The 13,084-nt window shown below is 42.0% G+C and overlaps 1 protein-coding gene and 1 long non-coding RNA gene across 3 annotated transcripts in view; one reads left to right on the forward strand and one right to left on the reverse strand.

Moving 5' to 3' along the window:
• Positions 1 to 180, reverse strand: part of A2M (alpha-2-macroglobulin) — a 35,047-nt gene extending 34,867 nt beyond the window's left edge. Inside the window, exon 1 of the mRNA XM_015872263.2 lies at positions 1 to 180. Coding sequence (XP_015727749.1) covers positions 1 to 86 — 86 coding nt within the window. The 5' untranslated portion in view covers positions 87 to 180.
• Positions 178 to 13,084, forward strand: part of LOC116653910 — a 26,432-nt gene continuing 13,525 nt past the window's right edge. Inside the window, exons 1-3 of one of the 2 annotated variants that reach the window (XR_004308535.1) lie at positions 178 to 278; positions 390 to 473; positions 9,690 to 10,084. This is a non-coding gene — a long non-coding RNA (uncharacterized LOC116653910). Of the gene's footprint in view, positions 279 to 389; positions 474 to 9,689; positions 10,085 to 13,084 lie in introns of those variants that run through there. The other variant, XR_004308536.1, reaches the window with a different exon arrangement.

Raw genomic sequence — 13,084 nt, forward strand, 5'->3', positions numbered from 1 at the left:
GGTTCTGCAGTGTGAGAGATATTTCCAGAGAAGAAGAAAAGGAGAAAGATAACTGGTTTGCTGAAGAGCCAGTCCTTCCTCATCATGCTCAGCAGGGCGCAGGGACTCAAGAAGACAACAAGACTGGTCTGGTGCTGTTGTTTTCCTGCACTCTGTAATTCCTCTCCACTCTCTGCTGGGTCAGCCTCTTTATAACCATTCTCTGTAAACACCCCAGGGGCTGGGAGCCAGGGCACATCCGGAAATGTGAGAGGCTGCAAGGAGGAGCTGGAACAGAGGTACAGTATTTGGCTAGAGATATTCAAAGTGGGGGAAGGGGCATTTATTGGACAGTACTTAAATTGGAAATTTTTTGAACCACTCTTACTCAGATTTCTTTAATCTATCAGGAATCCAGTCTTGGGGAAATGAACTGCATTCAACACAGTGTTACTCCCTGAGGGCAACATTCAATTTCAGAACTCTGATGTGGGGTAAGGACATACATTGAAGTCAAAAGCCAGATTAATAGGTATGTTAAGAACAAAAGGAAACCCTCAGACAAAGACAATGTATGTATTATAGTATATATATATATACACACATATACATATATACACATATACATACATACACACACATATATACACACATATATACATATATATGTGTGTGTATATATAGCATGTATTATAGTTAACATTATAGTATTACATTGCTGAAAAATCCACTAGCAGGGCTGCTATAGATTAGAAAATTAACCTGTTGGGAATATAATATGAACTGAGAGGGTGTCTTGGTCTGGAAATAAGTTCTGTGAATGTACCTAAAGATTAGTCAGTTCAATTGGGAAATATCCTTGCCTCCCCAGCATGGTGATTGTCTTCCAGCACTCTGTGTTACCTGCTCTGTGCCATCTGGTAAAGGATGGAAATGTTACAGGTATTCCACGTGTGCTCCTCTTACTGTTTGTCAGATTCAGAGCTGTGCTGTAGGGAGTTGCATCTGTAACAAAAGTCTCTCAGAAACAGTGCTGCTCCCTTAATTCAATCATATGTGGATCTCTGATTGCAGCAGTGTTACCATAAAATGGTCAGTCAAGAAACTCTCTAAGACTCAAGTTGGAGTGTTAGAAAGTAGGCATTCTTTAATATCAGTGCTGGATGCATGGGGGATACACTCCTTTCATCATGCATACCTTGCACAAAAAGGCTTTTAGTTTATGTGCATCCAGAGACCTATACATACTCCATACAAGGAGTCAAGAAACCTTCCTTATCTATACAAAGCCTCTGGAACCTATTTAAATACAAAGACACATCCACTTATCTAATCAAACTGCAAGGTTGTCCATTAAGAAACAAGCTACAACTTGTATTAGTAGCTTACTAAGAAGTTTTATTTTGTAAGAAAAGAGTTTGCTAAGTTCCAGCTTGTCACTGAAATGAAATATTCCGCCCAATCTAGCAGAACTCCCTGAGTAGACTGATTACATGGGATATTTGTGCTGCATTCCACAGAAGACAACAAAATTGTAGCTGTAGGGCTTCAGTTTCTCACGCAGTACCTGTGCAGTGAAATGATCTCTTTTTAGAGATTTATAACCCCCTGAGAAGAGTTATGTTGTGTACAAGTGACCCAGGAGAGAAAATACTTCAGCACAAATCATACTGAATGTGATTACACGGAGCTGCGTTAGTGGCAGAGGCTCTGAGATCTGTGCAATGGGGCTTATAAGATCATAACAGCATAGGCAGGCCTTTGCAAAAAGGTGGATGTTAAGACTGAATATGAACTACATAGTGTGTCTTGATTCTGATGTAGTAATAAGAAAACTACAGAGAAGAGCATTGTAAAGGGCTAGCGGAAATATCTGAGGACAAAAGGAAGTTTGAGAATGGTGAAGTCGAGAAAGATGACAAAATAATTTGACTCTCAAGAGAGCTATGTCAAGCAGGCATTCCCCTTATTATAGCTCTGGGTGCATGGGAAATCACTCCATTGAACACATGCACCAAAGAAGTGACAACATGTTTAAAGGCATAAATATTCACATTCAGGACACAATTATAGATTTCTATCTCCCTACTCAGTGTGTCCATCAGGGGGACAATATCTGGTAGGGCTGTATGAATGGGTGGTGTGACATTCAATTTTCTGTAAACCACTGTACAGGCCATGTGGATACATTATGTGGGCTATGTGAAGGTCTTATGATCCCTACTTTTTCTAGTTCCTGCACCATTCTAGAGATTTTCTTTACCCACCCCCCAGGAGTCTATGCTGTTTAGTATTAGTATTCCAACACAGATTTGGTAGATGAATAGGCTCATATTTCACATGACCTCTCAATATTGCCTGCACCACCTGGAAATTAATACATCTCTCTCTTAATCTGAACTTTCCCATGGTTGTCTGGAATTTAAGAGTACCTGGTGGAGAAGGACCTGGGCGTCCTGGTGGATGAAAAACTGAACATGAGCCAGCAGTGCGCTCTTGCAGCTCTGAAGGTCAATGGTATCCTGGGCTCCATCAGAAGTAGGGTGGCCAGCAGGGACAGCAGGATTGTCCCCCTCTGCTTGGCCCTCATGAGGCCTCATCTGGAGTACTGAGCCCAGGTCTGGGACCCCCAGTGTAGGAAAGATTTGAAACTATTGAAGAGGGTCCAAAGGAGGGCCATAGAGATGATCAGAGGGCTGGAGCACCTCCCCTCCAAAGACAGGCTGAGGGAGCTGGGCTTGTTCATCCTGGAGAAGGGAAGGCTGTGAGGAGACCTTGTTGCAGCCTTTCAGTATTTAAAAAGGGATTATAAACAGGAAGGGAATCAACTTTTTACAAGAGTAAATAGTAATAGGACAAGATGGAATGGTTTCAAGAAGGGAAGGTCTAGATTGGATGTCAGGGAAGTTCTTTACAGAGGCAGCAGTGAGGTGCTGGCACAGACTGCCCAGAGAGGCTGTGGATGCTCTGTCCATGAAGGTGTTTAAGACCAGGTTGGATGGTGCCCTGGGCAACTTGATCTAGTACCAGCTCAGGAGGTTGGTGGCCTTGCCTTTGTTATGGGGGTTGGAATTTGATGATCCTTGGCATCCCTTCCAACCCAAGCCATTGGGTTTGGGTTGTCATTATGTCATTAAGCTCGTAACAATTTATCTAAAATTTGCTTGAAAGATTTTGGTTCTTTTTCAGACTTGAAAGACTGGCTACTTATTTCAACAATGCTAGCTGATCTGATAAGAGATATCTCTTTTATTAGAACACATTCTGTCTATATCTTTTGATCACAACAGTTGTGGTGTCTGTATCATGATAATTTAACCAGTGTTTTGAAAGCTGCATGTGCAAAATCAAGTCAAGATGTGTTGCTAAGCTGTTCCTGAGCAAGTGATTTCCTTGATTAGAGCAGCAGCCGAGGTCACGATACACACCAGTATGGTTAAACATAATGCCCATTTATTATCTGTACAGCTCAGATTATATACATTTACAAATGATGGGAATACATTTTCTGTGCTTGCCGATTAGTACATTCAGACATACAACAGCCCAAGAAAGGTTCTTCCCCCTTTCACTGTTATCTTATTTCTCTGGCCTGTGAGCTGATCCTCCCAAATAGTTCACAAAGCTCTGAGGTTGGTTTGTCACAATCCATCATTCTTCAACCTGGACTTCTTGGCTGAATCAGGATAGCCTCTCTCAAAATATTTCCCCACAATTCCCCTTTTTATTTTATTTCTTCTTCTTCTTTTTTTTTTTTTTTTAAATTTTTTTATTTTTTAAGAAGAAAGCACGACATACATGGCAATTATAAGGAGGATAACAGCGACCAGCACATATAAATCTTCCTTGATCAGACTCAGCAAGCACACAGGCAGCAATCCAAAATAAAGTTGCTAACCAGTCACCAGAGAAGCTAACATCCTTCTAAATTTTGTTAGGGTAGTTCTTAAGATAGTGTCTTATGTCGAAGTTTTCTCACATCAGCCCTTGCACAAGATACTTGTCTCCCAACATCTCTGAGCTAAAATAAGAATTTCAGAATCACACATGGATAGCGGCTGATAGCCATCTCCATGAGGTGTGTCTAAAACTAAATTTACTGTGAAAAGATGAATCCCTGCATTACCTAAAACATGGTAGATGGCATGGATTATAATAGGGATTAAACACACAACAAACAAAACAATTAAAGTTATTACACCGAAAGAAAGTACATTCTTGAGTTGGCTGGGAAGGGATCCCAGCAATCGTCCTTGTGCAAATTAAAGAAAAATGTGGGCTGTTTTAAACCCCATTTTACAAGTAACACTAATCAGAGCAGCCTGACCTTGGCTGTTTCTCTCTAACTCCAAAAGTTCTATTTACAAGCGAATAGCCGGGAAGGGGGAGCAGGATGGGGGAGGGGGGTTGCTGCCAGCAGCTATCTGCGGTGCACTGACATAGGACAGAGAAGGGAAGGGGGGGATGCAGGTGTTTATATATATATATGCATATATATATATATATACACACACACATATATATACATATATATATACACATATAGTTATAAGCAATCAGCAACCCTATTTCTTAGCAATTTTGTATCTATCCCACAGAATACCTTGAAGAAACCTCTAAACATTTTTACAATAACAGGAATTATATTTATAATCTAAACCCTATAATTTAATCAAGGCCTTGATTGATAACAGAAACATAAGAGTTACATAGAAAATTACACTTTCTGCTTAAGTCAATATACACAGCTACACAGGTATCTATTTTGTACAAATCCCTAAACTGAAAATACAACTTCCTAAACTAACATCTATTACTTATTAACCCAGAAATGGCAAAACTGCCAAAAAAAGAGAAAGAAGGAACACACCAGCAGTGGAGGGGTAAAGCAGCACTAACGGGGCATCTCCTGCAACAAGGTGCACTCATCCTCTCCCAGCCATAGCAGATTCTCTCTGAATTCATACCCCTCGGGAACTTTTTCCCATATATTCTCTACAACCGCATGGCCAGCGCATGATATAGAGTCCTGATGGAAAACCTGCTTACAGAAATAGAACAAATGATGAAATTAGGTCTACAAACCAAAATACTTTCAGAAAATCTTTGTAACTATAGCCACTTAATAAGTCTACTTTAATAAAACTTCCCTAGTCCAGGTGCGCAATCAGAGAGTGTTCCCTTCCCCCTCCCGCTAAGCAGCTCTCAGCTTCCCTGGTTAACACTGTGATATCAAATTTCACCTCAATCTCTGCTAACAAGCCTTAGCAGCAGGAGAGGGGGGAAAGAGGGGGCAGTGCGAAAAGTTACATGATTGTGTAACATAAGCAGTAAAGTCCATGGCATTCAAGGCCAGCAAGCCTATCAAGCAAGTTTGAAACGAGTCTGTATAAGAAGACAGTGCAAGGCAAATTCCTTTTGGCTGGTTGCTTCTGAGCAGCTAACCCACATGTTCTTTCTTGAGTTCACTTATTGATATTCGCTGAGGCCATTCACGAGCCGAAGGAATGCTGAGAGCAGGAATCCACAGAGCACCATTCTCTGTAGAGACACAAAAATACCCCCTCCCAATAAAGATTACATCAGCTGGGCCCAACCAGGTACTTATACTAGGTCCTTATACATCACCTTGGGACTTTCCAAAAAAGCCCTCATGTTGATTGAAGAATGATATAAGATTACAGCTGGCATGGTTTGTTGTCCATGGATAAAAGGATGGTTTAAAGCAAATAAGGCTCTGTTCAAAATTTCTGGTACAGTCAAACCTTGCTGCGACAAATGCTCAATCTGTGCCCTTAAGGTAGCATGAGCTCGCTCAATAACTGCCTGCCCAGTGGGGGAGTGTGGTATACCAAAAGAATGAGCAACCCCCCACTGTTGCAGGAAGCACTGAACTGAGGCCGATCAATATGCTGGCCCATCATCTGTTTTTATTTGGGAAGGCACTGCAAAACTAGCGGTCCAGTGTTTGACTACATGTCTTGCTGATTCTCCAAGTCAAAGCTGTGGCCCACATCATTCCAGAGAAGTTATCAATATTAACATGAACATACTTAAGATGGCCAAAGGAACTTACATGCGTAACATCAGTTTGCCATAATTCCGAAGCCCCAAGGCCACAAAGATTAACCCCAGACCCTTAACCCTGATAATGATGAGCACTTTGAGAACAAGATTGCACTATTAATTTTGCATCAGCTGCTGAGATCTGAAATTGCCACTGTAGGCCGCTAGCATTTTGATGGAATAACCCATATGATGATTTTGCTGCACTGAAACTATCTGTGGGGACTATCATGACTAGGTGATCAGCAACATCATTCCCTTCTCCTAAACCAAAAGTAAGTGGATGACCCCTTATGTGAATGACTGCATATACATTATCTTCTCCTTAGGGCAGCTCACAATTGAATAAACAGGGTGGAAAGGTAACTGTTCTTATTCTCCCTACATAAGAATCTTCTATCTTTTAACAGATTCCCACAACGTATAAAGAATCAGATATGATATTCAAGGGTTCTCTGTCCCATTGACAAAAGGCCCACATTATTGCTCTTAACTCTAGTGTCTGCAACGAGTCAGCTGTATTGCCTACAAACCTTTTATATTTCCGTTTCCCATCCTCCCACCAAACACATACCTCAAGCCTTTTCTTCTTCCCAGCATCTGTATACATAGTCCTGCCATTTACTTGTTGCAGTGATACATATGGTTTTGAGACCCACTGTGTCTGTGCTAACCACTGTGGCACTTTCCCTTGGGGGCAAACATTATGGATGATCCCTGTATATCCTTCCAGGGCAGTCACCATAGTATCTGAATGCCGTAGCACCCATTCATACCTCTTGGCTGGAGCTGCCTTATTGATGGAAGGAACAGAAAATGCAAAATGTTTACAATCTTGTTCTGCTATCAGAATGGTGAAAAAGCAGACTTTTAGGTCAATAATAATGACTAACCAAGTAGCAGGCAGTATGGTCAGGGAGGGTAACCCTGGTTGGAGTGCACACATAGATTCCATTTGGACATTAATTTTCTGGAGGTCATGCAATAGCCTCCATTTTCCAGATTTTGGGGGTATAACAAAAATAGGAGTATTCCATGGACTTGTTGATGGACGAACGCGTCCAGCATCTAATTGTTCTTGTACCAATTGCTCAGCAATTTTCAAGCGCTCTTCCCATAATGGCCACTGCTCCACCCATATAGGATCAGCATTTTTCCAGGTTAAGGGAATGGGTGGAGGCACAGCAATGGCTGCTATTAAAAAATTTGATCGGTGAGGCCCACTCCAAGTTGTCCCAGAATGTCCCTTCCCAACAACATTTGCAAACCCCCCATTAATCTAGTCACATGCAGTAGTACTGACACCTGCTTTTCAGCCCTAACTTGTACACAAATTGGCTGTTGAGAACACTGGGTGGTGGAAGACCCTCCAACGCTGCTAATGTCAGTAACTGCAGTTACCAGCCACTCAGGGGGCCACACCTGTGATAATACAATAAAGATTTCAGACCCTGAGTCCAGTAAGACAACCACTGTAATAGACACTTCCCCACCACGCAGCATTACTGTCATCATAGGCTGACTTCCCAGCTGATTGGTAAGACAGGCAAGAGGCCCCGTGGAACCAAAGCCACCTGTCCAGGTAGGACCATCATGTCTCTCCTGCTGACAAGGTATAGGAATAAATTGTGCAATGCATGTGCCTGCTGGAATAAAAATAGGTGGTATTTATGTATACAGTAAGGCAAATATAGGCCCTGCATGGTCGGCATTGATCCCCCTTGGAATGAGAATACCCCCCAATGGACCCAGTGATGACTGCCCCACTAGAATTGCACAAACAGGCCTAATAAATGACAATGGACCTTCAGCAGCAAGCCATATTTTTTAAACTACTGTGGATTGCAAGTGGATGTCTATTGCTGTTGCCACATCCCCTCCGAGGTTCCCTGGGGCTGCAGGTCGGTGCTGATTGAGGTAACTGCTGCAGTTGGCAGAATTCCTGGAATTTGTGTCATGGCTTGATGATTCTTCACACTGCGCTGGCTGTTTCCCGACCGTCTGCACGCCTTTGTAGCATGAGATGCTTGCTGGCAAACATCACACCACACTTACTTCAAACAGTTACAACACAGGTGACCAATTGATCCACACCGGTAGCATCTAAGGCTTTTCGGTTTTGCTTTATTGGATGATGTTGTAGCTATAGCAGCCTGCACTGCTGCAATGATCTGAGAGATCTGTCCTCCCTGCTCAGCCATAGCAACTCGCTGCAGCATTGCTTCAACCGAAGACCCTTGTGGGAGTGTGGCTAAGATCAACTGCATTGTAGAATTAGCATTATCATGAACCATTACACAAAAAAACTGGTGCTTGGTCTCTTCCGGTAAATCACTGTATCTTATTGCAATCCACATTCTGTTGATATAGTGGCTGAAAGGCTCGATTATGCTATGCTTTACTGTGGCAAAAGCTGGCTTGCGTTTTCCTGCTGGTATAGCAAAAATAGCCTCTAATGCCAAGCACACAGACAAATGGTGAAAAGCAGCAGGGAAGGTGACCCGCGTCTCTACTGCAACATAGGGTCCCATACCCACCAACATTTCAGCTGTAATGCCATATAATGGGTCACTCTGCTGTCTGGGTATAGCAGCTTCTCTTAGAGCCCTTTCATACCACTCTTGTATGAATAATAAAAGTTCTCAGAAGGGGTAAGCAGGAGATGGCCCAGATTGCAAATATCAGAGGGGGTGTTAACATGAGCTGTAAATATCCATTGCATTATCTGTTTTGATGCCTCTGCTTTTAACCCATAGTCAGTAATGGTTTTACATGCCTGTTGCAATAACTTCCAGTCATGTGGCTCCCACTGTTCCACATTTTGTCCACTCTCGTGCTGGTAGACCACTGGACAAGCTATCTTTGATGCTGTTTCCCACTGTCTTTCCAGGATCGCATCACAAATCACCTCAGACCATCCCGATGCTGGGGCACTTGACCCAAAATACAGGGGGGCAAAGGTAGGGGAGCATGTCCCCAGGAGGTATCAGTGGCAGACAAAGGAGGCTTCGCTTGATTATTAACCTGCACCTCCATTCTCTGGAGCCATTCAGCTAATGTTTTTAGCCCTGGAGTTCCTTCCTCCTCCTCTGAGGATTCCGAGCCAGGAACAGGGACAGAAGCCAGGCTTTGTTCAGTAATGGGATGGGGTATGCTTCCCTCCGCCCCACTAACATTGGCAGATGGGTCTGGTTCCCATTCATGTGACCCTTCAGCTGTAATTCCTATTCCATTCTCTGGCACAGTCTCTATTGCACTTTGCAGCCAGGAGGCTGATGAACACACTGGGTGTAACAAGCCATGCACAGGAGTCTCTAACAGCTTCATAGATGGGGTTGCATCCCCCGAGAGCATCTGCACAGCTGCAGCAGCAACTTGTCGTTCTGCCTGCTCAGCTTTTAATGCATTCACAATAGCCCTCCATACAGGTCCTAATTTGACAATACGCTTTTCATCTTTCCCCCACGATGTCAAGATGTCCCACATGCAATCACCTATGTTTCACCATTCATCTACACTAAATATCAGTGCCACTTCTTTCAAATGTCCTGATTGGCGAGCCCATTTAATTAAGTCCAATATGTCTTTAAGAGAAGATTGCTTTCCTTTCTTAGAAAGAATACTCATAAGCAGTTTCTCTGCAGCTTCCCGCTCCATGGTGGATGCAGGGGGTGGGTTGCAACCCCACTTCCAGCTGCCGTGACACCATCCAGTGCCAACCATTTGCTTCTGCTGCTCCAATCCTTCCACTCCCTCGCATCCGTGTCCAAGTTACAGTCCCAGAATCTGAACTACCACCTGTCTTTCTGACCTAGAGGCATCCACTCGCTCCCAGACCTTCTCCCTCTGACTTCACTCTCCTGTCGCTTCAGTGAAGTTTTGAGGTCCGACCTTAAAAGTTCCCTGTTCGGGTGCCAACTGTTGCTAAGCTGTTCCCAAGCAAGTGATTTCCTTGATTAGAGCAGCAGCTGAAGTCATGATACACACTAGTATGGTTAATCATCATGCCCATTTATTATCTGTACAGCTCGGAATATATACATTTACAAACGATAGGAGTACATTTTCTGTGCTTGCTGATTGGTATATACAGACATACAACAGCCCAAGAAAGGTTCTCTCCCCTTTCACTGTTATCTTACTTCTCTGGCTTGTGAGCTGATCCTCCCAAATAGTTCACAAAGCTCTGAGGTTGGTTTGTCACCATCCATCATTCTGCAACCCAGACTGCTTGGCTGAATCAGGACAGCCTCTCTCAAAATATTTCCCCACAATGATGCATAGAGGTATTTCCTCTAACAACATTCCTTCCAAAGAGAGCACACACACAGGTGTCTGAGGTCAGTGCACACCTGACAAGATCAAAGACAACTTAAAGTAGCTAATACCTTCCATAATGAAACCCTATATTAAGCCAGAACAAAACCCTAGTTGGTCATTGAACCTATGGGTTGATCACAATTTAAATTATGTGATATCACATTAAATGGTTGCTATACTCAAAATACCTAAATCTAATTTCTTACAATCCAAGCAGAGTGGGTTTCTGTACTTAATGATAGCAGTGGATTTGACTTCACTGTTCTTGAAAACGAATGGCTACATATGTTTGCCCTCATCCTAACAGGTATGCTTTTGGCTATTCCACATCTGGTCTTTGAAATTTCTTATTTATTTCCCTTACCAAATTAAAGCTATATTATTCTTTTTTTTTTTTTTTTTGTTCTCCTCCTGAAGAACATTTGGAAAACAAATAGCTTAATATTAGATAAGGTTTATACTATGGAAATAGGGTAAGAAACTAGGTCAGTAACAAACAGATGCTACAGGAGCACTTCACCTTGCCTGAAGGCATCATTGTTACTGTCTCGTTATTTTCATGAGTGTTTCTTTCTCCAACATGTTTTAGAAGGCAATGTTCCACCAGTTTAAAATATATTATTTTGAAGCGTAATAGCTAGCAAAATAAATAAATAAAAATGCAATATGTAAGTTAAGACCATCAGAAATGTTGATAGATTCCAATCACGGCATGCTTTATTCTGCAAAGATTCCTGTAAGCCTGACACTCTTCACCATGTTGACTAGTGTAGCAGAAATGCTAAGGCACAGCTTGAAACAGTGACTGAGCGCCAGGTAGGAACACAGGGCCAATTCAAGGGAGGAGAGGTGCAAGCAATGTGTGACTAGAAGGGGTGAAGTCAGGAATCTACCCCTTTCTAGACCTCATATAAGGGATGGCTGTGGGCATAGGGGTATATCTCTGGAGCTTCCTATATATCTGAGGCTTTTTGAAGGTATGCTGTGTCTTTCCTGTACAGCTTTGTGTGTGCTGCTGTTGTGTTTGAGTATATCTTTACTTGCTGCATCCTATGATCTTGCTGCTTTGCTGTTGTTGTACTCTGCTTTGTGTTACGCTTAGCAAAGGAGATAAATAAATTTGAAGTTTATGATTACACATGTGTGAATGTATATATTTGTCTGACTAAAATAAAAGGTACTGATTGTACAATTCTAATAACCTTAATCCAGTTCTGGTATGCTTCTCATTTCATTTTAATCTCTCTTATTCAGCTTTCTTGACAATAACTATGTGTTTGTTAACAGCTCAGCTTACTGTTTGCTGCTTCTGTGAGAAGAAAATGCAGCTGTGAGTGGGTCTAGATATTCTAGATACTGTCTGGTATAGCAGTCTTAAGCAATTTTGGAACCATTTTTGTCAAAGGTAAATAAACCCAAGAAAGACATCTGCTTGTTCTAATTTCCCTAGTAATGCTAAGCCCTCAAAGAAAAACCAAGGCAACAAACTTACCTTCAACCACTGGCTCTCAAGAGGCCCATGCTAAAAGCATCAGCCTTTAGCTGTTACTTCAGTACCAGCTCCACATCAGCAGCAAAGTCCCATGACAAAAATAAACTCTACAAAGAAATCTTAAGCACAGATAAAAGCAAGCAAGACAAAGCACTTCAAGTGGTTATACTTTTGTTAGCCCTTTTTTCTCATAAAAAAATCCAATTTTTCAGAATAGCTTTTAATGAACCTTTAACAGTCACGCACAAATTCACAGGAGATCTTTAAATAGCAGACCACTGTAGCGGATTTTGTACTTCCCGTTTCTTGCAGTCATTTCTGACTCAGCCCATAGACTTGCACAATAGTTCCAGTGGTCACTTGTGTCTGCTTCTGCTCTTTGATAGATTTTTAAACTGAGTCAAGCAACACCAGGCACATTAAACAAAGAGCACCTCTGGGGCTGATGGGCTTTATCTACTCATTCTTAGGGAAACCGACTTTGCCTAGCCTGTACATCTTGCCAAAACTAAAACAGTACTGGACTTCTGAGATCTATAATACACTCTGAATCACATTTTATGACACTTCAGTGTTATTGGACTATGAAGTTAAAAATGATAGTCTAATGGGTGTTTTTGTTTTGCTTAGTTAAAAAAAGTAATTCTTCAGTGTAAGGTATGTGCCATGAAGCATGTAGCTAAAACAAGTTAACCAGGTTCTAAAAATCTGGGATGCGCTGGAATATATTTTAAGGAATATTGCTATTCTCTGTGTGAGCAGGAGCCAAGGAGAACTTGGTCTATATATAAAAATCTGGAGGAAGAGTCTCAGATGTTTATGATGTTTATTAGATTTGATTGCAAACAGCAATTAGCTGTTGGAACCACCAGCTAAGATCAGGATATAAGTATTGCATTTTCAGTATGGAGAGGAAGAATCTGTAGTGGGAAATACACTCTTGATGTTTTAATAATTCAGGTTTGGTCAAAGGGGACAAGAATGATGAAAGTGCTTTTTTTTTAATTTTTGTTTTGTCAGGATCTTGTTTATCCCCAGAAAACATCTGGCTGAGCACAATAACATCTGGCCAGACCGGAGGGGGATTTTTATGAGTGCCATGTGGGATACTGAAGTCTTGGCCTAATTGGCCTCAAATCCCCTATGCACATTCTATATACACATCTACTCAACCCACTCTCCTTTTCAACCCTTTTTCTAGTTTCAGCATGGTCTAATGCCTGTGTA

The sequence above is a fragment of the Coturnix japonica genome, chromosome 1, assembly GCF_001577835.2.
Source record: "Coturnix japonica isolate 7356 chromosome 1, Coturnix japonica 2.1, whole genome shotgun sequence".
Lineage (NCBI taxonomy): Eukaryota > Metazoa > Chordata > Aves > Galliformes > Phasianidae > Coturnix > Coturnix japonica.